This window comes from Spodoptera frugiperda, chromosome 1, assembly GCF_023101765.2.
Source record: "Spodoptera frugiperda isolate SF20-4 chromosome 1, AGI-APGP_CSIRO_Sfru_2.0, whole genome shotgun sequence".
Taxonomy (NCBI): Eukaryota; Metazoa; Arthropoda; class Insecta; order Lepidoptera; family Noctuidae; genus Spodoptera; species Spodoptera frugiperda.
In genome coordinates this window covers 6,779,270-6,800,376 of record NC_064212.1, presented here as the reverse complement: position 1 = coordinate 6,800,376, position 21,107 = coordinate 6,779,270, and the positions used below count along the sequence as shown (strand labels likewise).

The following is a 21,107-nucleotide window of genomic DNA, read 5'->3' as shown; positions in this document are numbered from 1 at the left end:
GCTCTCGTCGACGCACGATTCATCGTTTTTCTTAATACACAACTGTGAATGTTACATTTTTATAAATTTTACTAAAGCTTCCGTCAGTACCCAAATTTTAAATCAATCCCTTTTTTGTTTGCGGCTTGTTCTCCGAAAGTCACAAAATAATAACTACAACTATATTATTGTTTTTAATAAACTCAATTTCACACCTAGACCTGCACCAAAATATACATGCATTAAACTTGTACTACGTATTACTATTTCTTCATAATATATGTACCTAAAAACAGGTATCTTAAAACGCAATAACGTGACCAGTGATAATCCTCCTTATTTTCCTAAAATTCTTTGAATTTGTTTATTGTTGTTTATAAAAAACACTACATTTTTTAAGAAATTTTCATTAATGATAGTGAAAAGCTTTTCTTCTGTAACTTCAAATCAAAAACTGTTTTTTTTTCTTTACTTGTCCCGGACCAGACCATAAGGAGGGCTGTCACTTGGTCAAGTTAATAAGGTGAGGTGACACTGTGTATTATATGTATAAATATTGTTGGTACAACAGGATTTAGCACCCTTGCTATTTTGTTTTTTCGGTTTATTCAAAATTAAGAGAAAATCGAGATACATGTTACAGTTTGACGAGTACAAGTAATAATTAACCAACTTCCAATGAAAAAACTGAAATTAAACTTACTATGAATTATTCAAGTAAAACAGACTTAACGCAATTTTTTGTATTTAGATATTTTTATTCAATTAGATTTACTGATTATTATATCAAATGATTACTTAAGATGTTATTATCATGCAAATATTAACATTTTTGAATAAAGTATAGCCTTAAAATAATTTAATTCTTTAAATTCCTGTAGTGTTTAAAATATACTTACAAAAGTTACTAACAATACATAGATCATAAATAATAATAATAATACATTTAAACAAGCCCAACTTTTTTATAAGCCCACAGAAAATTCATAGTCTCCAGACCTCAGATTTTTCTGTCTTCAAACCCTTTAAGGTGTCTCATAAGGAGAATAGTTTTAAGTGTCAGGCCACACAACAATATTAGACAATTATACAGTCGAGTAGTAAATTACCTATGTTTTATACATCAGCACGGCCCAGCCTGATGTCTACTATCGGTGCGAATCGGGCTCGGTACAGCTTGGGCGGTTTCGAGGCCTTCGGGCGCCTGAGAGCTGCAAGCACACCTAGGGACGGCCGAAGCCGCACCTATACCCAACGATAGTGGACGCCGGGCCTAAGGTTGCTTTGTCTGCTCAATTGTCTAATAATATCACGAGTTGTTATACTTCTTTTCTGTATTTGTTCAACCTAAGATGTCTTCCAACTTTTTCTACTGGATCCCGTAACCTGCAGTATTTAACGACGAATATTGATAACTATAAACTTGTTTAAGGTAATCAAAATATATCGAAACACAAAATAAGCCCTATTATAAATGCAATTATAAACTAAAGTGATTTGAATAAACTGTTATACCACAGAAAATTATATTACTGAAGATGCGACTGGCACAACAGATTCGAAAACAAAGATTTCAGATCAGTCATACCATTAACTCTTAAAAGAACTGTATAATGCGAATATATTTTATATAAAAGATATTAAAGCCAAGAATACACTAGGGGACAAATGTCCTGCGACACATCGCCTAGGACGTTGGGTGTAGTAGCGTGACGTTGCCGGAGTTTGGTCGACATGTCTGGCAACATCAGCGTCGCTGTGGACATAAGTTGCGCGTTGTCGTCTTATATGTCAGGCAAAATCAGCCGGCTTCGCTTGACATGTCGTCGGTACAATGTCGTGGAACATTTCTCCCCTAGCGTATCCTTGGCTAAATACTCTCCCATGAGACACCTCTAACATTGTAAACAAAAATATAACGTGGAATGTACGCTAATATAAATTATGTCAAAACAAAACAAAAGGACATCAACCAAAATGGGCTAGACTTTTGAACAGCTGTATTGAGAAAAAAGAAGTTCACAAATAATTTAATAATAATATTTAATGAATTTTGATTTCTATTCGGGAGTGTAAATATAAATAATATTAAATAAGAATAAAAACAGTTTTGTAATTGATTATTGTTATTATTGGTGACACTGCCATGACAACAGTTTTGTGACAGTTCTTTTTCGTATTATATTGTGAATATTATTTCGATTTTGGCTATTTTTGACGACTGTGCTATTCAAAATGGATTCTGGTGATTTTCTATCCGATGACCCCGGTTCACTCTTGGACTCAGTACCCGCTCAAACGTTAACCCTGGCAACGAAGCCGCTTTACATGACGACGACCCCGTAAACTTGGACTTTCCGATTTTGCCTAGTGAATCTATATATTGTGTCAATTGTGGAACTGAAATCACTCACAGGAGAAGACACAATGTTAATCTTGTGGAAGTGCAACGAGTTATACTGCAATGGATCGCACCACAAGTGGTACGTCATTAAGTAAGTGTAAGTGGTTGCTGCGCTCATATCATGTCTGTGATATGGTATTTAAGTTGGGCAAGGCATGAAATTGTAAATCCACCAGCTCAGTTTCTAGAAAATGTTTTGTTAACATTATGAAAATAAATAGTTTCACAAATAAACGATTTATTTTAAAGTGTTGAAGTTTTTTCATATATTATGTTTAATTATTAATTTGATACAAAGTTTCTTATCTATACGTTTTCTTTGTACTGTAAGCCGCTCAATAAAGTAAAAAATAGTACAATATTTTCATGTTCATGTTCAAGCCCAAACGCCATACAAAGTGGTTGATGTCCTTTATGACAATTTAATTTATTACTAGGATAATAATTCTTAACCATTAAGTATGATTTCTGGTTTATCCATATTGATCGTGAGATCGGTTAACAAGCGCAGTTATCCCGCGCAGCCGGGGGAGCAGCAAGCGGGCGGCCCGGGGACGCCGGCTTGTGCTGCACCCCGGACTCAGCTGCGTTCAGGTCCAGTCGCCCGTCTTGAATGCTTTGATATATTTTCTTAGCTGTTTCAAGAAAGGCTTCCTCCACATTTTGACCACTAAAAAAAAACAAAAATAATAAAATTTATTTGAATTAATCGAAATAAAATGTCCACTGCGGAACACAGGCCTCCCCAAATAACTTCCAGACGGGCAGTTTGGAAGCAACCTGCGCTCTACCTTGTGAAATAGCTTGAACAAAATTAAGTACCTAACTGATGCATGCCTGCTACAGAACTGAAGTTATGACTCTGTATTAATTAAGAAAAATGAAAATTCCCAAAACTTTGGCCAAATTAAAATATTTGATTTGATAACCTATAAATGTGAAAATCAACTAGGTTCGGTAACCTAGTTGATTACTGCTGCAAATAAACTTTGTCTAATCGAAGCACGATTTATTAATCGTAGCTCGCGCTAACTTTTTTGTAGTCTACAAACCCAGAGTCAAATAAAATCATAAAATATATGAACATTATAGTATGCTATACGTTTCGGCTAAAACCATAACTGAATAGACCAACAGCATATTACAATTCTGTAAAAAGGTGCACAACTTGTTAGAAGTTAAATAAATAAAAACGAGTATTCTTATTAGATAGTACAAATAAGCGCAAATTAATTAGATCTATAGATGTAGAAATACATACGTCTTAGCACTAGCTTCAACAAACATAAGTCCATTTTCATCAGCAAATTGTTTTGCTTCCTCATATGTAACATCTCTTTGACCATCTAAATCTGATTTGTTGCCAATCAGGAATATCACAGTGCTGGGGTTTGTCAAGTTACGAGTGTCTGTAAGCCAGCTGCTAAGATGATTATAAGTGGATCTGAAAAATTAAGTAAAACAAAATCAATAAAAATGTAGCAAAATAAATGAAGTGCTGACATAATATACCATATGGGGAAACCTCTTATGACTTAATTTAAACCACATATTTGTTATCATCTTAGCTGACAATATGCGAAAAATGAGCGGAATAGGCCCAGTTGCGAAGCCAAAAATTTGAACACTCTTCACTACATAGTATAAAACAAAGTCTTTCTCTATCCCTATGTACCTTTGTATGCTTAAATCTTTAAAACTACGCAACGGATTTTTTCAATAGATAGTGATTCAAGAGGAATATTTTTATGTATAACATGCATAATATATCACCGTTGCACCCATGCAATGCTGGGGTGGGTCGCTAGTTACAAATATAGCATTATAACAGCCGCGTCACGTGTCCGTAATATTCCTAAAGAACCTAAAACATTACAGCTGTTTTGTGGTCAAGAAACATGAACTTGATCCCACAGAGTTTATTAGTTGATAATTACTATTTTTTAATTTTCGGTTTTTGTGGAGTATTTAGTTGTATTAAGCTTCCGTGGACGAGTACTACTTGATCACCATACTGGATATATATATATAATATAAACAATATTTTAGTTTTTCAGGAGAATGTGATTGAAATTGCAGGTAAACTGGATCTAAAATTTAATTAAGCCATAGTAATTTAGTTGATGAATAAATTACCTTCTTGTAATGTCATATACCATTAGCGCTCCAGCAGCACCTCTATAATATGACCGAGTGACAGCTCTAAATCTTTCTTGCCCAGCAGTGTCCCATATTTGCAATTTAATTTTCTGACCAGCTACTTCAATAATCCGTGTCCCAAACTCAACACCAATTGTGTGTGGGCAGTCAGCCATAACTAAAATTAATTATATAATTTTGAAATTATGCAAATAGATTGGAATGGTTTCAATGACTTTTTATTTAACTATTAACATTTCATTATTTACCCTTTTTCAAAACCTTGTCAATAAATCGATAATAAATTAACACATGTCATTTGCCACAGTAATCAAATCAACCCTACCCTTCTTATATTGAATCTAACACACTCACTACTTGACCAAAGAGGCAGTTAACAGTCAGCCATTAATACTACATTAGATTTAACAAATAGTTGATCAGCCTTTTAAAAACCAAGTATTTATGTCAACAACAACATAAAACTCATACAAGCAGGTAGCTGAACCGTTAATGTATGTGTGTATAGTTCTGTTGGCATGTTTTTATATTTTCTACTACTATTCATGAAATTCTATAATTGGCTTTTTGTCACATTATACCACATTCTTCAATCAAATTGTACAGCTGTTGGCATTCCATGTGTTTTAATAAAAACAATAAAAGAAAATTACATAAAAAGATTAAGAATGAAATTATTTTGTGTAAGAAACAATATACTAACATTTCTTATCTGTAAACTGATGCAATAGACATGATTTGCCAACTCCCATATCACCAATGATGATGTATTTAAATATGTATGAATAGTTGTATGGTCCTGAAGTCATTTTAAATCTGAAAATAAAAAATTGAAATCCAGTTAGTAACAACTTATCAGATATCAAAATTAAACATGTTCTATAAAATATTACAAGATATATAAATCAGATTTTATAAGCTGTATACATAATAAGTAAATAGTAATATAATTTAAATATTTGAAATGAATTGGCCTAAGTGATCATACTTTTTCGGCAAAAACTACATGAAAGTTATTTATATCATTTATTACCATAATATCACACATTTTGAGATTAGTATAGCTTCAAATAGGGCTTAACAATAATATACATTCAATTAATTTTCCGAACAAGAGTATGTATTCATATTACCAAAGTATAAATCTGAAATGATCAATTTCATATCTATTATAACTTAAAAAACTACTCCCATCATGTCATTTCACTCACTCTGCTCGGTTCTGATCTTAGCGTGATTATTTATATCTGGGCATTAGCATATTCAAACAAAGACTCTCTTTAGCTATATTTATTAAAGTAATAGCTTCTGCCCGCGACTCCGTCCGCGCGGATGTCGGTCTTCGCGTGGAAGTTTTATTTCTCCATTTTGAGTAACTCTGACAACGACATCTTATAAATATCTATTGGACCCAAATACGGCGAGGCCCATAATAATTAAGGAGATCCCTCTATTGAGCTACTGCTGTTGAGCAGAATAAAACTGAAAAATAAAGATTTTTTTCTACGTATTTTTCCAGGATAAAAAGTAACCTATTTTATGTCCAGGATAATAAGACATAATTATACCAAGTTTCATCGAAATCAAACCGTTAGTTTTCACGTGATGCCTGAACATATATAGACAGACAGACAAAAAAATTATAATCACATATTATTTTGGGTTTGGTATCGATCCAGTAACACCCTGCTATTTATTTTTTCTATATTTTTAATGAGCAGAATTGACCCTTCTACAGATTTATTATAGCCCGCGACTTCGTTCGCGTGGAATAGTGACTTCCGGCAAATTTTTGGTTTTAACCACATAGTTCCCGATTTCCCGGGATCTCTTCAAAAATGAGATGTGGAAGATATTCTAGGGAACTCCTCAAAAATCAACATAATGAGCTCTGCGTTTGAATTTAATAGATGTATACTCACTTAGGGCATTGAAAAAATAGATTAAAAACGGACTTAAACTAAAGAAATATTATAATCTTTCCGAACTTAAGATGAAAACTAACTTAAAACTAAAGAATTAAAGAAAGCTACGAATTACGAATTTATAACAATTAAAAAAGAAATTATATTACAACCTATCCTCAATGCTATAATAACCAATATTAAACTAAATAATTTAAAAGAGACGACTTAAATCTAATTAATTTATAAATTATAGACTTACAATTTTATTAAACAAACTAACTACAGTAACTACTAATAACACTAGGCAACAAAAAAAATAAAAAAAAAATTCCCAGAGATCTGATTGTGTGATTCGGAAAGGCCATGGTATAGAGAACTTAGAACAGTAAATAAAACATCTCAGTCACGTATAGCTTTTAAGAGAAATTTATTTTTAGTTTTAACAATTTTTTGTTATTATTTTAAAGTAAAATATTATTTAGACTTGAAAAATAAACTAGTTTTTGTTCTTTTGGCCTGCCTGTTATAAGAAGAGGTTGGTGTCTCTCTAATTAAAAACCAGCAGTAGTCTGCAAGCATTGCAGTGGTCCATTTTCCCTGATAACGCTTTTCCATTGAGGCAATTTCTTGGTGAAAGCGCTCACCGTGCTCATCACTCACTGCGCCTAGATTTTCTTTAAAAAAATTAAGGTGCGAATGCAGAAAGTGTATTTTTAATGACATATTGCACCCCAGTTGTTTATAAGCATGTAACAATTGGTTTATAAGGCTTTCATATCGAGGCGATCGTTTATTTCCCAAAAAAATTTCCGTGACTTGAACAAATCCATTGCTTTAATCTTGAACCATATATTTCAGATTTTTCCTTAGGTAAGTCTCTAAAAAGATCGTCAAGCTCAGATTGGCTGATCAAATGTGGTGCTTTAGATGTACTGGCCACTTGAAAGTCTTCACATTCATCATCAGAACTAGAAGTGTTACTTGAGGATTCAACGTGACTTGGTGGGTTAGGTACTGGAAGATCTTCTGAATGTGGTATTGGTTTTGTTACGGAAGACACCTGTGCGTACTTCACTGTGTGTTTAGATTTCTTAGAAAATCCTTTGACATCTGTGAGACAAAAATAACAGTCACTTACATGATCCTTAGGTTCTCGCCAAATCATAGGTTGACCAAAAGGCATCTTAGTTGGTTTTCCATTAAACCAGTTTGTCAAATTCTTGTGGCATGAGAAGCAACACATGTGTGGCACCCAATATTTATCTTGGTTGCAAACGTCTAAACCAAAATATGCACGATAACACTTCGTAATTACTTAACGGTGTTATGGGTTTTTTTACTCTTCGGTGAAAATAAAACAAAATAAATCCGGAGAATTAACACAAAAGCGAGACATGGCGAAAGAAATCAATGTATACTGACACTACAAAATATTATTGTGATCGTAACTAAGAAGAATTTAGAGCTACCCTCCAAAACTAATAAAAAAAGTGTTTTTTTACAAAAATGTTAAAATCTCCATTCCTATACGTGACTGAAATAAATTATTATTTTTCTGGTATTAGGTGTATGATTATCAATAAAATACGGTATGAATTTTCCCCGGGAAATTTTGAGTGTTGCCTAGTGTAATCGATATCAAACTAAACCTACATTAAATAATTTAACCAGAAAACCAGGAAAACTCAACAAATAAACTTTTTAATAGACAAATACATCGAAACCAATTTAGAATACACGAAACAGCAGGACCACTGCAGACAAATAATCATACGACTTGTAGTACACTATTTCCACAACAGTACCGAAGCGCTCGGCCGATACCCAACCAAATGAATGTAACGAAATTTAACGTTTATTTTTATTTTTTAAATAAAAACTATCCTATGTCCTTTCTAAGTTTCTAAACTATATCTGTACCAAATTTCAACCAAATCCGTCAAATAGTTGCGGAAATTAATGATGCTTATACCAATAAGCATAGAATAGTGTTCGACGTGATTCTTTAATTTGACATAACTTTTTTATTTATGAACCGATTGACATGAAACAAACACTAAATGTAAATTTAAGCATCCCACAATATATTCGTGAAAACCGCATCCAACTCGGATCAGCCGTTTCTGAGATTAGCGCGCACAGACGAACAGACAAACAGACAAACAGACAAACAGACAAACAGACAAACAGACAAACAGACAAACAGACAAAAAAAAAGTTAATTACATTTTTGGGTTCGACATCGACATAACAATAACCCCTGCTATTTTTTTTATTTTTATTTTCAATGTACAGACAGCACTTTTCTACGATTTTATTATATGTATAGATATAGATAAGTAATAAAGTGTAATAGTAATATCTATAATCAATTCTACTAATCAAGCCAATACTAATCTAAGCACTCTAACAATTTGATACATTACAAATTTTTGTTCAACTATAAATTGTTATAAAATGTTTAAAAAGTAGGACAACAACGATAACATTTGTTTTTTTTTCTATGAGTGAGAACAATCTTAACACCTAAGTACCCATAATAAACTTCACTATCATGTTATTCCTTCTTCAATTCGAAACATCAAAGTTTGTTCACCAACTAGAATACTAAGTGCTAATATCTGTATCCTGAATTGGGTTTATTGGAAATAATATATTCTAACTTTCCGTAAACCTTTTATAATAATTGATGTATGAGTCATCGCTTATTGAAAATACCGACGATCAGTTATAATGAAACACAGTAGAAAAACTAATCTATTATAAATCACATCAATAAGAAATATCAAATTATGTTACGTACGACACAATGTTTATAAGGAATACTGGGGGAGTTTATTAGTAACTATGCTGACATTTATTTGCGTTTAAACCATGTCCATGATTTCAAGTTATTGTAAACACTTACAGATCAGTAATAGTTCGTCTTGTTTCAAAAAAATAATACACGATCAATATCTAAATTTAACAAATGCCACACCGCAACGTATACAATTGTGAGAAATAATTATATTTCTGCGATGCAAAACAAAGGCTTCTTCCTTCATCAATTATGACGTATTTAGTTATTTTGTTGCCATATGTAATAGTAATAACCAGAATATTATGAGTTATAAAAATAAAAATTTTGATTTTATCAACGCAATTTTATTATTGAGATGGAATTAAGCAATAGTAAAAAAAAGCATAGCAAAGAGCATATAATAATAAGAAACGGATACTAGAATATCAATTTGACGATATCCTAAGAGATTTTAGCCAACATTATAACAAAGACAACGTTTTTATTATTATTTATTGCTTTTTAAAGGTGCTAGGAAACACAAAATAATTATAGATATTGCTAGAATAAAGTATCTGAGGCAATTGTGATTACAATATAATAATAAAATTACAGATTTCGAAGTCAATTTTTTTATTGATGGCGTATCTGCTATTGGCTTATCCCGTTTTGGCGGAAGCAGAAAGGAAGGCCAGCAGAGCGTCATTCACTAAAAACCACCTCGTTATCACTCCTGCACCTTGCCGGGAGACTCGGCTCGATTCTGTCGACGTTTCCTCTGGTCTGGCAGCACTGTATCATGTGACTATGACATTGTTGACAGTTTTTAATGTCAAAGAGTCTAACTGTCATTAAATGGAAATATATCAGTCTTGTTTCCTCAATTTATTTGATAACTAGATTGAAAAATTAAAAATAACAGTTGTTTTGCGTAATATGGCTGGGCAAGATCAAAACAACTGTAACCAAAATGGCATTGCAGAAAACAATGACATTGAACCAACTGAACCGAGCGACGAAAGTGTCGTGGAAGGTAAGCCATATAAATTGGTTGATTTTAAACAAGATATTTTGTTATATGCTTATTTTATTGTATGATAATCTCTTACTTTACCTCAGTAATTATTACAAAAAGAACTTCCCATATATTTTTAGGAGTTCATATTTAAGTTTATACTGTTGTTTGTTTACAGAATACATCATGCTAGATTCGAAATTGGATGAACTTAATTCTGCTTTGGATTATTTGGAACAAAAAAATGATGATATTCATGAACGGTTAAAAGAGCTGTTACAGTCAAATATTGAAATCAGACAAGAATTGCGCAATGAAAATGCAGAAACATCTGGAAATAATTAATTCATATGATTAATTTCCAAACAGTATTTAATTTCATTTTATTGAAATTGTACAAAACTTAGTTTCCATTAATGTAATACAATTCATTTAAAACTTATTTATTTGTTCATTTATCTTCTGTTAAATAAAAGGTACTATTAATTGTTTTAATTATATTTTCTACTAGCTACTCTCACTCACCCGCCTTGATAAATAGACTATACAACACAAATATTTTTTTTAATTCGAGCCTTTAGTTCTGGAGATTATTGTGTTCAAACAAACTAATCAGCTTTATATATTAATTGGGTAATAGTACAGATTGTTTACCAATAATCAAATGTATATAATTATTTTTATCCTTCATACCTAATCCACAGCAATAGTAATTAAAATGGATAGTATATAAAATAATAAATAGGCCGATTCAAAGAGGTTTTATCCTTTTATTTTCAACAACTACTATAACAAAGTAATTCTTAGGAAGCAAAACTTACGAAAATGTATTTTTTCCATTCATTTTATTTTCTGTTATTAATGGCCATCTTTTTTCACAAAGCGTAAACCACAGTATCCACAAGAATGGTCGCCAGGCTTATCCTAAAACAAGTAGTCATTATTATTTCATGTGTAATTAGACATTTATATGTAGAGAAGGTATTTTTATAAGATTGAGCACCATAACTTATCTAAACTATTTTAAAATCAAGAAAATATCTAATTTTCAATAATGCATTATGCCAGGATTACTTCATTATCTCAATAACAAAAATTCTTACCAAATTAATAAAAACACGAGGATGTCCTTCAGGGCCACTTCCTCCATCGCACCATACTACTCTTTCAGTAACTTGTTTTGGTGGTACTTCTGCTATCAAATTAACTGCCCAGTTAGGATTTACTTGTTTAGGGGCATTCATGAACCGAGCCAATCTGTAGTCATCAGATTCCCATTTCTGTAATTTTTGTATTTAGGTATTAGTAGTTATATCTATTCTTATTATTATTTCTGAATATAGTTTCATATTTTAATTAGCTTTCTGCTAGCAGCTTCGCCCGCATTTCCAAGGGATACAAAGTGCCTTAAATGTTTTTTTCTAGACCATAATCTACACTGGTTCCCGATCTAGTCAGCTGTGGGGACATGATTTTTTTTTAAATGAAACTTTGCAGAAGGATTATCACTATTAGACAATTGTTTAGTGTAACCTAATAAATTACTTTCAGTACCAAATTATCGCTAATAATAAAATCACTCCACAGCATACAAATATTTACTGTTATGTAAGACAGTTTCATCTATAGAAAAATTACTAATAAGACAGTTAGCTACATCTTAGTCAGAAGTATCTTTGCTGAAATATAAAAGTACACTATAGCAGTAGTACCTGGCCCGTATGGGTAGTAGCATCTTCGATTTTAGAAACAAAACTACGGCGTGTAACATTTGTGACTGCTCTCAATGTTACGCATTGTTTAGCAGCGACACGTGAAATCATATTGTTCATAATGAACCAAGTCAACATAGATCTATAAGATAATCAAGCACTTTACAGTAGCAGATTTAGAAAAGAATACTGAAATACGAAAATAGTAAAGTGGTTAATCGAAGATTATTGCAATTTTAATGGTCAAATTGACATTGACATTTGACAATTTAGACAAGCTTAAAAAAATGTTTTTTGGTATGAGTATAGACTATACAACACAAATTAAGAGTATAGGTCATAGACTATACAATACGTATGAGTTTTGACAGCAAACGTAACGTAGTGGCGCTAGCAGCGATGGTGCCGTAACATTCGATATTTTGTAGATATAAATCATATATCTTTTTGGTTTAATTTAATAATTTTATTTTTATTATTTAACCCATCTAGTGATTACAAACTCTAACAATTTTTATTGGATATGACCTAGAAATCGGTCATTAACAGCAACCGATCTTATTTACCTCTCACGTGGCAACTGTTATAGTTGATATCTTAGCTTGTATGGACTATATCCATTATGATAACTCACATCGGAATCAGATCTAAGCAAGATCTTTAAAACTATGCAACTTGTCTACAATGAACGGGAAGTATGTTTGTTTTCCTTTCTCTTCTGACAGTGGCGCCAACTATTGAGCAAAAAAACAATATGGGCCCCCATAATCTCCACTTGCATATTATAAGATACAGGATATACAATAGATATATAAGACCTGTGAGTCTGATGTGTTCACGAAAAATATATACGTAGCTATTCTATCGTTGGTCCTCATAATAGACCATACATTAGATGGCGCTAACCTAGCAAGAACGTAGGATTCTGTCTACAAGCAAGTCGCATTTTAGTCCAATCACTGTAGCCTTAAAAAATTGAACGTCCAATAAAAATGAGGGATCCTCACTTGCATCATGTGAAGAGAAAAATACAATACCCCCCATTGCACTTATCGCGCCCTCTATTTATCACTACCACTAGGTAGATTGATATCTAGAAAGTAGTAGATATCTATGCAATGATCATGGGCATGAACGTTGTTTTGTTACGTAAATAAAAACACTTCATAATGACGCTATCGACGCATAAATCTACGACGAGCGCATCGTAAAATTTTCGCTGCCCTAACGTAAGAATGGACTAATCTGAATTAACAGATTTTTACCATCTTAAATAAAGATTATATAAGTCCCAGCCTATGGGGACCCATAGGCTGGGACTTTTATTTGAACTTAAAATATGTGTACAAATAAAAGAAAGATTTTTTAAAATTAATATCTAGGTATATTTTACTGATTTAAATAAGAATAATAATACATCAGTGACATGCACACTAAGCAAGTATATCAACATCCTTTGAAAACGCATCTTTCTCTGTAGACTTCACTAATGACGACGTGTCGGTTCCACCATAAAAATCGTCTGCTCGATCGTCCAGATTATTCCTGGGAGAAGAAAAATTATATTCAATTAATTTTGTATGTCTCATGATAGTTATTATATGAACACCTTACAATTATGGAACGATGATGATGGAATAGAAGGATTGCTAATGGAACCTTGGGCTTTCTACAAATAAACATATCGAGTTTGTGCTCATTAGCTATATCCATTTTCCTGATGATATATGATTCACATCACATCAACAGCCTACAAGTGGCAACTGCTGACCAATGGCATCTTCTCGCACCGAGAAGATTTGATCATTAATCACCACCACACTTGCTCAATGCGGGTTGGCGATTTCATTCAACCAATGAAATTAGAGATAGGTACTCATCAGATTTACAGAAGAAATTCTCGACCCCTGTAGTGTTGTGACACGTTTGTATGTTTTAAAATCAAGAATCATACGACATCAAGAATTTGGTACCATTTTTTTTTAACGAATTTTAGGCTGAAACTTTGTGTAGAGATTCTATTAAACCTGTATTCTTCAGTGCTTCTTGATGTATATGGGTATTTTGTTACACCCTGTATATTATTTATTTGAACTTAAAATATGTGTACAAATAAAAGAAAGATTTTTGAAATTAATATCTAGGTATATTTTACTGATTTAAATAAGAATAATAATACATCAGTGACATGCACACTAAGCAAGTATATCAACATCCTTTGAAAACGCATCTTTCTCTGTAGACTTCACTAATGACGACGTGTCGGTTCCACCATAAAAATCGTCTGCTCGATCGTCCAGATTATTCCTGGGAAAGAAAAATTATATTCAATTAATTTTGTATGTCTCATGATAGTTATTATATGAACACCTTACAATTATGGAATGATGATGATAGGAAGGATTGCTAATGGAGCCTACTTTCGAATTAGCTATATCTTTTCCTGATGATATATGATTCACATCACATCAACAGCCTACAAGTGGCAACTGCTGACCAATGGCATCTTCTCGCACCGAGAAGATTTGATCATTAATCACCACCACACTTGCTCAATGGGGGTTGGCGATTTCAAACATAAACCAAAAATTAGAAGCTCAGGTTTCCTCACGATGTTTTCCTTCACTATTCCGACAGTTTACTGGACATGTGAAGGAATATACTTTTAAATTTCTAAAATTTCCTTAGTTAACTTCAAAAAGGAAGTTTCCCATATTTAGTAAATATTCCAGTCCAGGTACTTTAATATCTTTACACCTTACCTGCTGTTGACGCGATCTAGACTAACTTCACCAGAAAAGCTGTCAGAATCATCATTTAACGATGTTTGGGAATCTGTGAAGAAATTCATACCATCATTACATTACATATGAAGCATAATATTATACTACCGTTATATGAAATAAAGCTAGCTGATAACGATAAAAAATTTAAGACGTGAAACTGACATTGAAATGTCCTTTTAAAAATATATATATATATTTTTTCAAATATGTAGGAAATTAGTGTTTCAATATGTATTACAGAACATCAATATTATTAAGTTTTCTAGATGAAGCTGGCCTTTCTCACTGAATATAAAACGAAACTATTGTGATAAGGGTGCGGGAATCGAACCCGTGATACGTTGTGCGGCAGCCGATTGAGCAGCCACTGCGCCAATACTTTTCTTTGATTGCTACTTCTACCGACGATAGAAAACTACCTGAAGTAGTAAGACGATGTGTGGTTAGGTACTCGGCAGACAAATATGGTGGCAAGTCGTCAGCCGCATCCCCGGTGCCACCTTCAGCGCCAAGTGTCTCAACAACGGACAGCCACTGACCGTTGTGGCAACGGAATCTTTCCACCTAAAATCATAATAATACATATTATAAATGTAAAAGTTTGTTTTTTTGGATGTTCGGATGTTTGTCTAACACGCTGAAACTACAGGCGGATTTTGATGAAATTTGGTAAACAGACTGGGTATGAACTGACTTGTAGAAATTAAAAACATTTTATTTTCAAACATTGGTAAAGAGATGTCTAAAAAAAAAGAGAGGAGATTATTTCAGATATTATTCCAGATATTTTTATTTTGTACATAATTTTTTACGCTATTTATTTTTTACTAATTTGTTTGGTCGAGTAGAGAGTGTAATTATGTGTCATCTTTTCGATTTCATAAGATAAGTGTAGCATTCTCTTATGATACGGAGGTTTGATTCGGTCATCATGTTAACTGACTATTGATTTGACAAGCTCAGTTTGTCAAAGAAACGTGTTACTAAAATAATTAGAACTCATACCTTTATTCTGACTGCCCATTCATTTTGCATCTGAGAAATGATGTCAAGGCAATTGTCGCACATTTTCCTTATCTCCGCATTCTTATCTTGCATCAGATCAATAAGATACGCTGGAGCTTCTACACAAAACAAATATGACATATACATATAATAGAAATTATATTATTTCTTAAACTAAAACCCTTTAATCGTATTATTTTTAGCCGAAACAAATCGATCTTCACTTTGTCTATTAGTTGACCGCATCGCACGGCGACTTGGTTATGAGCCATGGTGAGATAACACAGCCCTATGTCACGTTCTCAGCAAGAACCGAATGCTGCTTGTGTTTGCGAATACTTTAAAGTGCACTAATGTGATATTTTATAGTTTACTTTTCAGCGCCTAGAAGACAATTCAGTAAAGCTTTTTCAGGTGTATATTTACAGTTCATATATACAGCCTCATTAAAATAAATGTATCATAGTACATTGTTACGATTATAATTATCAAGGCCGTATAGGGCTTACACTCGTAATTTGTAAGAGATTCATAGCCTGGAGTTTTATCCGGGGTGCATTAACAAGTTAGAACATTTTAAAAAGTAATAGAAACGGAACCTGTACGCGAGACGAGGTAGTCGGCGGCGCGCGGATGGGAGAGCAGCTGGCGGAAGGCGAACACGGTCTGCAGCACGTGGTCGTCGTCGGCCTGGCGCAGGCGCAGCAGCGCCACCAGCGCCTGCGCCGCGCCCGCGCGCAGCAGCGCCGCCGCCGCGCGCTCGTCCGCGCTCAGCGCGCCCGCCGCCACCACGCCCTCCACCACCAGCTCCGCGTCCGCCGCGTTCTCTGCCACACACCGCTCTATAGCCTCCGGCTGCATTTCACTAACATGGTGTCTGTCTATATCTATACATTGCAAGCATGCAACAGATCAGTAGCAGCGCGACAATCGCCGCGTCGTATGTCGCGGAATGCTGCTCATGAATATGAGCCTCTAGCATGGCTTGAAACTAGTCGAGTTCCTCGTCAAAACATTACGTGAGTAAACCGATAACATAATAATTAATTTAGTATGTCTCACGAAAGTTACAATAAAATCTATACATCATGCAATTTGAAGCTACAATAATCACCTGGATCCAAAATTTTCATAATGCGAGGGATTAAATTGTATCGTTCGACGACTGCGTAAATATCAATATTGTTGTTAGTGTTCAGAATATTATTCAGAGTTCCTAAACATTCGATGATGAAATCTTCACTGGCATCGCTGTTGGTGACGGCTCCTGCAATGTCGCCAACAAACTCCTGTAAATAAAAATTTATATTTTAAGAATTTTTATTTCCGTCATCATATTTTTGTTGTGAGATATACAGGCTGTCCCTTACAGACCACGTCCAAATCACACCAGGTGATTGGCAAAGGTAGAGAAAAAAAATGAAAAAAAAAACCGAAGTCATTTAAAATTATTGTGATTAAACAAAAATGTACATCCTGTGATAGTCTTTTGAATCTTGTTGCTACAAATTAACATTTTCGTCTGTATTTTTGCTTACGTTTTCCTGAATAGTACTTCTACTTGGAAATGTGCGTTATATTTTGCCAAAATCAAATATATCTAAATGTTTCGCCCTAAATGAAGATACTGTATTGAAATATTAAAATGTTTTCTTGTATATCCAAGTCTCATCTTTAAAATTCTGGTTGACTATGACAAAACAACAACACAAACATTCATGTTTATAATATTATGCGCCATGCACCTTGACCATCAACCCTACAGTTACAGAGTTAGATGCACTGCAGGTCCGTAACATTCGGCAAACATAATATTATATGAATTTGGTACAAATGTTTTCTTGTAGCGCGGCATTCCAAGCGCGGCTGCTCACGCGGCTTTAAGACGATGCCGTGCGCGGCAGCCGCGAGCTACCTGCCGCGCACGACGTTCGCCGCGAACGGTGTTAGTGTCGCCGCACACGGGCCAAACAGCCACAAGCGCCGCGACAAGAGGCAAGAAACGGCCACAAAAGTAGCTGAAGCGCGCGACATCCACTTTTGGCCGATGGTCGACACTTGTGGTCGGGATTGTACCTCTGATATAAATATTTCTATATCCATATTTATCTACCTATATGAACCACAGACTACGTGCATGCGGTATCGTTGGCTCCAACAGGTTGACTGAGGCACGCGCGGCATTCGTGTCCCGCGAATGCCGCGCGTAGCTGCCGCGCACTTTGCCGCGCCGTGTTTGGACACACCTTAATCGTGTTTCAGACTCTTATTGACTAAAAACCACTCCATTCCTACTGCTTTTCGAGCCGGAGTCCCGGTAAGCCCGCTAGGTAGGCCGCAGCTTAGGATCAGGTGGTAAAGTACATGGCTTTTATACTTACAACAAATAGGCCTTTATTCTGAGTGTGATGAGATAAGTTTCGCACAAGTTTCATGAGCATGGCATTGCGATGTCGGAAGGCGCGTGCGAGCAGGTCTCGCAAACGGCCCTCGGCGGCCATCTGGTTGGCGGCGCGCTCGCACCAGGCGAGGTTGATGCACAGCGCCAGCAACACGTCCGTGGTGCCCGCGCTGCCCGCGCCGCTCGCGCCGCCGCTGCTGTTGCCGCTCTCTCCGTTCACGTTCAGCAGCAACATGTCTGTCAGCTATTGTATTCACTTTATTGTAGCAAATCCAAAAAGTGAGAATTTTATTTAGGTAAATCTATTATTTCTTACCAGTTTCACACAGTCTGATTGTGTAAACATTAATTTTACTCTATCATCCATACTCAAGTGGTATAGAATTTTCATTGCCAAATTAATATGTTTGTCGTCACCTGCAAAGGAAATTTTTATTTATTTAAAAGTTAACATACTAAATATTTATTAACACTGCAAATAATAAAAAAAATGGGGTACATACTTGTAAACTGTATGAATTTTGGGAGTAGGCCTAGTTTTATCATTTTGTTACGTAATTTAGTATCAAAGGTTAAATTGAACAAGAGTTTTAAGGTGACATTAACTAAATCAGCATTAGATGAATCCAACAATGGTGCCAATTTTTCGACAATTCCTCTAGAGGCCATACTTGTCTTATTTTCAACAAAAATAGAAAGTTTTTGTAGAAATGACACTATAAGAATAAGGAGATCTATGTTCGAATGTCGCTCCATGGCGCCAATAAGTAGTCCGACAATATCTTTCTTGTGCATTTTTTCTTCAACTTTAACATTATCTGCTATGTTCAGTAACATGTAGAAAGCTACTCTTAACAACTGCTCTTGGCGTTTTGACAGTGTTTTTAATTTGCGCTTCATTTGTTCTTCGTCGCTCTTTGATAAGAATTCATCAGAGGCACTGCAAAGGTCTTCATGGTAACTAGATACTAGAGATCTAGATTTCTGCATATTTACATCAGCCACAGCCCAAGTGCCTGATTTTGGACGACGTTTTGGTTCTGGAATGCGACTTTTTGGTAGTTCACTCTAAAACAATGAATATTGAAATTAAATGTAATATTTATACATATGATTTTATTCTGCTACATGCACTTAAAATTAAAATAAATACCTTATCTGGTGTAACAACTTGTTTTTTTCCTTCAACTTTCTCTTTCCATTGATCATATCTTTTTAGCTCATAGTCAATAACATCCATACATAAAGAACCAATTTTATATTGAATAATAACTGGATGAAATTCATTATATGTTGAGAAACAAAAGAAAGTGTAGACTATATTTGTGCTGAGTTCAATGCTCCTTTTCCATTCTTCTCTAAGAACTCTTGAAAGAGCGCTTAGTAATGCCTCTGAAATTATAATTTTTAAACTTAATATAATATCATGCTATTGTTACCCAAACATGTTGCACATGTAATACACAGTTTTGAGTAGATAATATGTTCTATTGTATCCACTTTTCAGCAGAGTTACCCAAAAAGAGTGACTGCTTTTTTCACTGAGATTTTATAAGAACCAAAGAACCCCAATAGTTGTTTGCTTGATCCAGAAATACAGAAAGAGACATCATACCAGTATGCAGGTACTTGACATTTTAAATATTGACATTTACTTTAAGATTGTAACACAAGTAAAGTTCTATAATATATCCAAAGTAGTAAGTCAACAAAGCCAAAAGATTTCTTCACTCACACCTTGGCGACATTTATGAAATTGTGGTAATGATTAAATATTCTCTTTTCATCCTCTTCATAACTACAGATTTCAACATGGCCATGCTACTTTTGTGTAGTTAATATTAATGAATATCTAACTCACCATTTCGAGCTAGCTCTATCAAATTATCAGGATTTCTAGCAAGTTGCAGTATCAAAGCAGATCCCTTAATTTTTTCTGGTATATCATCATAAAGTAATTCCACATAGTCATCAATGCAATTCAATACAGCAACTGGTACACTCTCGACTGGGCTCATCCTTAGAAGAAATTGAACTGAATTACAAAGCAAAAAATTATAAGTAGAAATTATAAAAATTATATTAATTAAATATTTAAGTAGATTCCATCATTCATTAATGTATTAAATACAATGTTTAAAATGTTCAATTTTGTAATAACTTTGCCTGTAAAAATAACATTACAACAACGAATTGGGAAAGTCAAGGCAATCTTTTAATATTTCATAACTACATGTCTGAATTAATTAACCCGTAATATCATTGTTTCGAAGGTATACTTTATTCTTTTTTGAAGACAAATTCGTAATACAACATACACTTTGAATCTTAATTATTAAAGTGTATTAATCATAAATCTTCAAAAAGCACTTTAGGAAACCATGACATCATTAATCAATATTTTCTTTAATACGTATGTTTTAAGACTTCATTATTTGATCCTTGGAATTTCACTATATACGGAAAACTATTTACGTACCTGGAATGAATTTAAAAACCTGCTAATCTTTTTTGTTAGTTTTAGTTCTAAGAGCGAATAAGAAGATATGAGAAAAATCAATACAAACGAAACGAAGCTGTTTTTCAATAAAATACCTACCTACATGTCAATGTCAGATGTCAGATGTCCTTGATTATCTGTCAGTTGCTGTCATGTACCCACTCTGTATTACGCGACAGCTGTTTTCATTGACGTAAGAAACCCAATGGATCTGCAATACCAATGAAAAAGTTCATAATACCACAAATGAGGGCGCCACAGTCGTTCACATAGTAACCCCTATAGCGTAATATTGATGCTTGAGCATTATTTTATGCTATAAGTAAACATAATAACCGACGGCTGCTGGAGCAGAAAGGTTCTCGAGTGGAGATCGCGTACTGGCAAGCGCAGCGTACGACGTCCACCCCGAAGGTGGACAGACAACCTGATTAAGGGCGTATGGAGCTGCTGGAT

The 21,107-nt window shown here is 34.1% G+C and overlaps 4 protein-coding genes across 10 annotated transcripts; 1 reads left to right on the top strand and 3 right to left on the bottom strand.

Moving 5' to 3' along the window:
* Nucleotides 1-123: 123 nt before the first annotated feature.
* Nucleotides 124-9,527, bottom strand: LOC118273678 (ras-related protein Rab-14). 2 transcript variants are annotated; one of them, XR_007705791.1, is made up of 6 exons: nt 9,359-9,527; nt 5,247-5,359; nt 4,520-4,700; nt 3,645-3,827; nt 2,795-3,053; nt 124-1,942 (listed from the first exon to the last, which is right to left on the bottom strand). XR_007705791.1 is itself a non-coding variant. In XM_035590769.2 (6 exons), exons 2-5 carry the CDS (start codon nt 5,350-5,352, stop codon nt 2,882-2,884), a joined length of 642 nt encoding a protein of 213 aa, XP_035446662.1. In that variant the 5' UTR covers nt 5,353-5,359; nt 9,359-9,527; the 3' UTR covers nt 124-1,365; nt 2,837-2,881. The 2 variants fall into 2 exon arrangements, 1 of the variants encoding a protein (XP_035446662.1); XM_035590769.2 differs by having other exon boundaries at nt 124-1,365; nt 2,837-3,053.
* A 529-nt stretch (nt 9,528-10,056) lies between these two features.
* LOC118273681 (UPF0184 protein AAEL002161) lies at nt 10,057-10,742 on the top strand. Its single transcript, XM_035590771.2, has 2 exons — nt 10,057-10,265; nt 10,426-10,742. Exons 1-2 carry the CDS (start codon nt 10,169-10,171, stop codon nt 10,590-10,592), a joined length of 264 nt encoding a protein of 87 aa, XP_035446664.1. The 5' UTR covers nt 10,057-10,168; the 3' UTR covers nt 10,593-10,742.
* Nucleotides 10,743-10,997: 255 nt separating this feature from the next.
* Nucleotides 10,998-12,247, bottom strand: LOC118273680 (probable NADH dehydrogenase [ubiquinone] iron-sulfur protein 6, mitochondrial). Its single transcript, XM_035590770.2, has 3 exons — nt 11,960-12,247; nt 11,351-11,527; nt 10,998-11,171 (listed from the first exon to the last, which is right to left on the bottom strand). The coding sequence occupies exons 1-3, from the start codon at nt 12,095-12,097 to the stop codon at nt 11,106-11,108; spliced, it is 381 nt and encodes a 126-aa protein (XP_035446663.1). The 5' UTR covers nt 12,098-12,247; the 3' UTR covers nt 10,998-11,105.
* Nucleotides 12,248-13,320: 1,073 nt separating this feature from the next.
* Nucleotides 13,321-20,846, bottom strand: LOC118273684 (kinesin-associated protein 3). Of its 6 annotated transcripts, none has more exons than XM_050697328.1 (12): nt 20,631-20,791; nt 20,013-20,186; nt 19,305-19,543; nt 18,655-19,219; nt 18,468-18,568; nt 18,132-18,395; nt 16,865-17,039; nt 16,350-16,637; nt 15,751-15,869; nt 15,165-15,309; nt 14,722-14,794; nt 13,321-13,504 (listed from the first exon to the last, which is right to left on the bottom strand). In XM_050697328.1, exons 2-12 carry the CDS (start codon nt 20,167-20,169, stop codon nt 13,393-13,395), a joined length of 2,238 nt encoding a protein of 745 aa, XP_050553285.1. In that variant the 5' UTR covers nt 20,170-20,186; nt 20,631-20,791; the 3' UTR covers nt 13,321-13,392. The 6 variants fall into 6 exon arrangements, with proteins under 6 accessions (XP_050553285.1, XP_035446671.2, XP_035446669.2 ...); XM_035590778.2 differs by lacking the exon at nt 13,321-13,504 and adding an exon at nt 14,084-14,266 and having other exon boundaries at nt 20,751-20,846; XM_035590776.2 differs by lacking the exon at nt 13,321-13,504 and adding an exon at nt 14,084-14,266.
* Nucleotides 20,847-21,107: the final 261 nt, after the last annotated feature.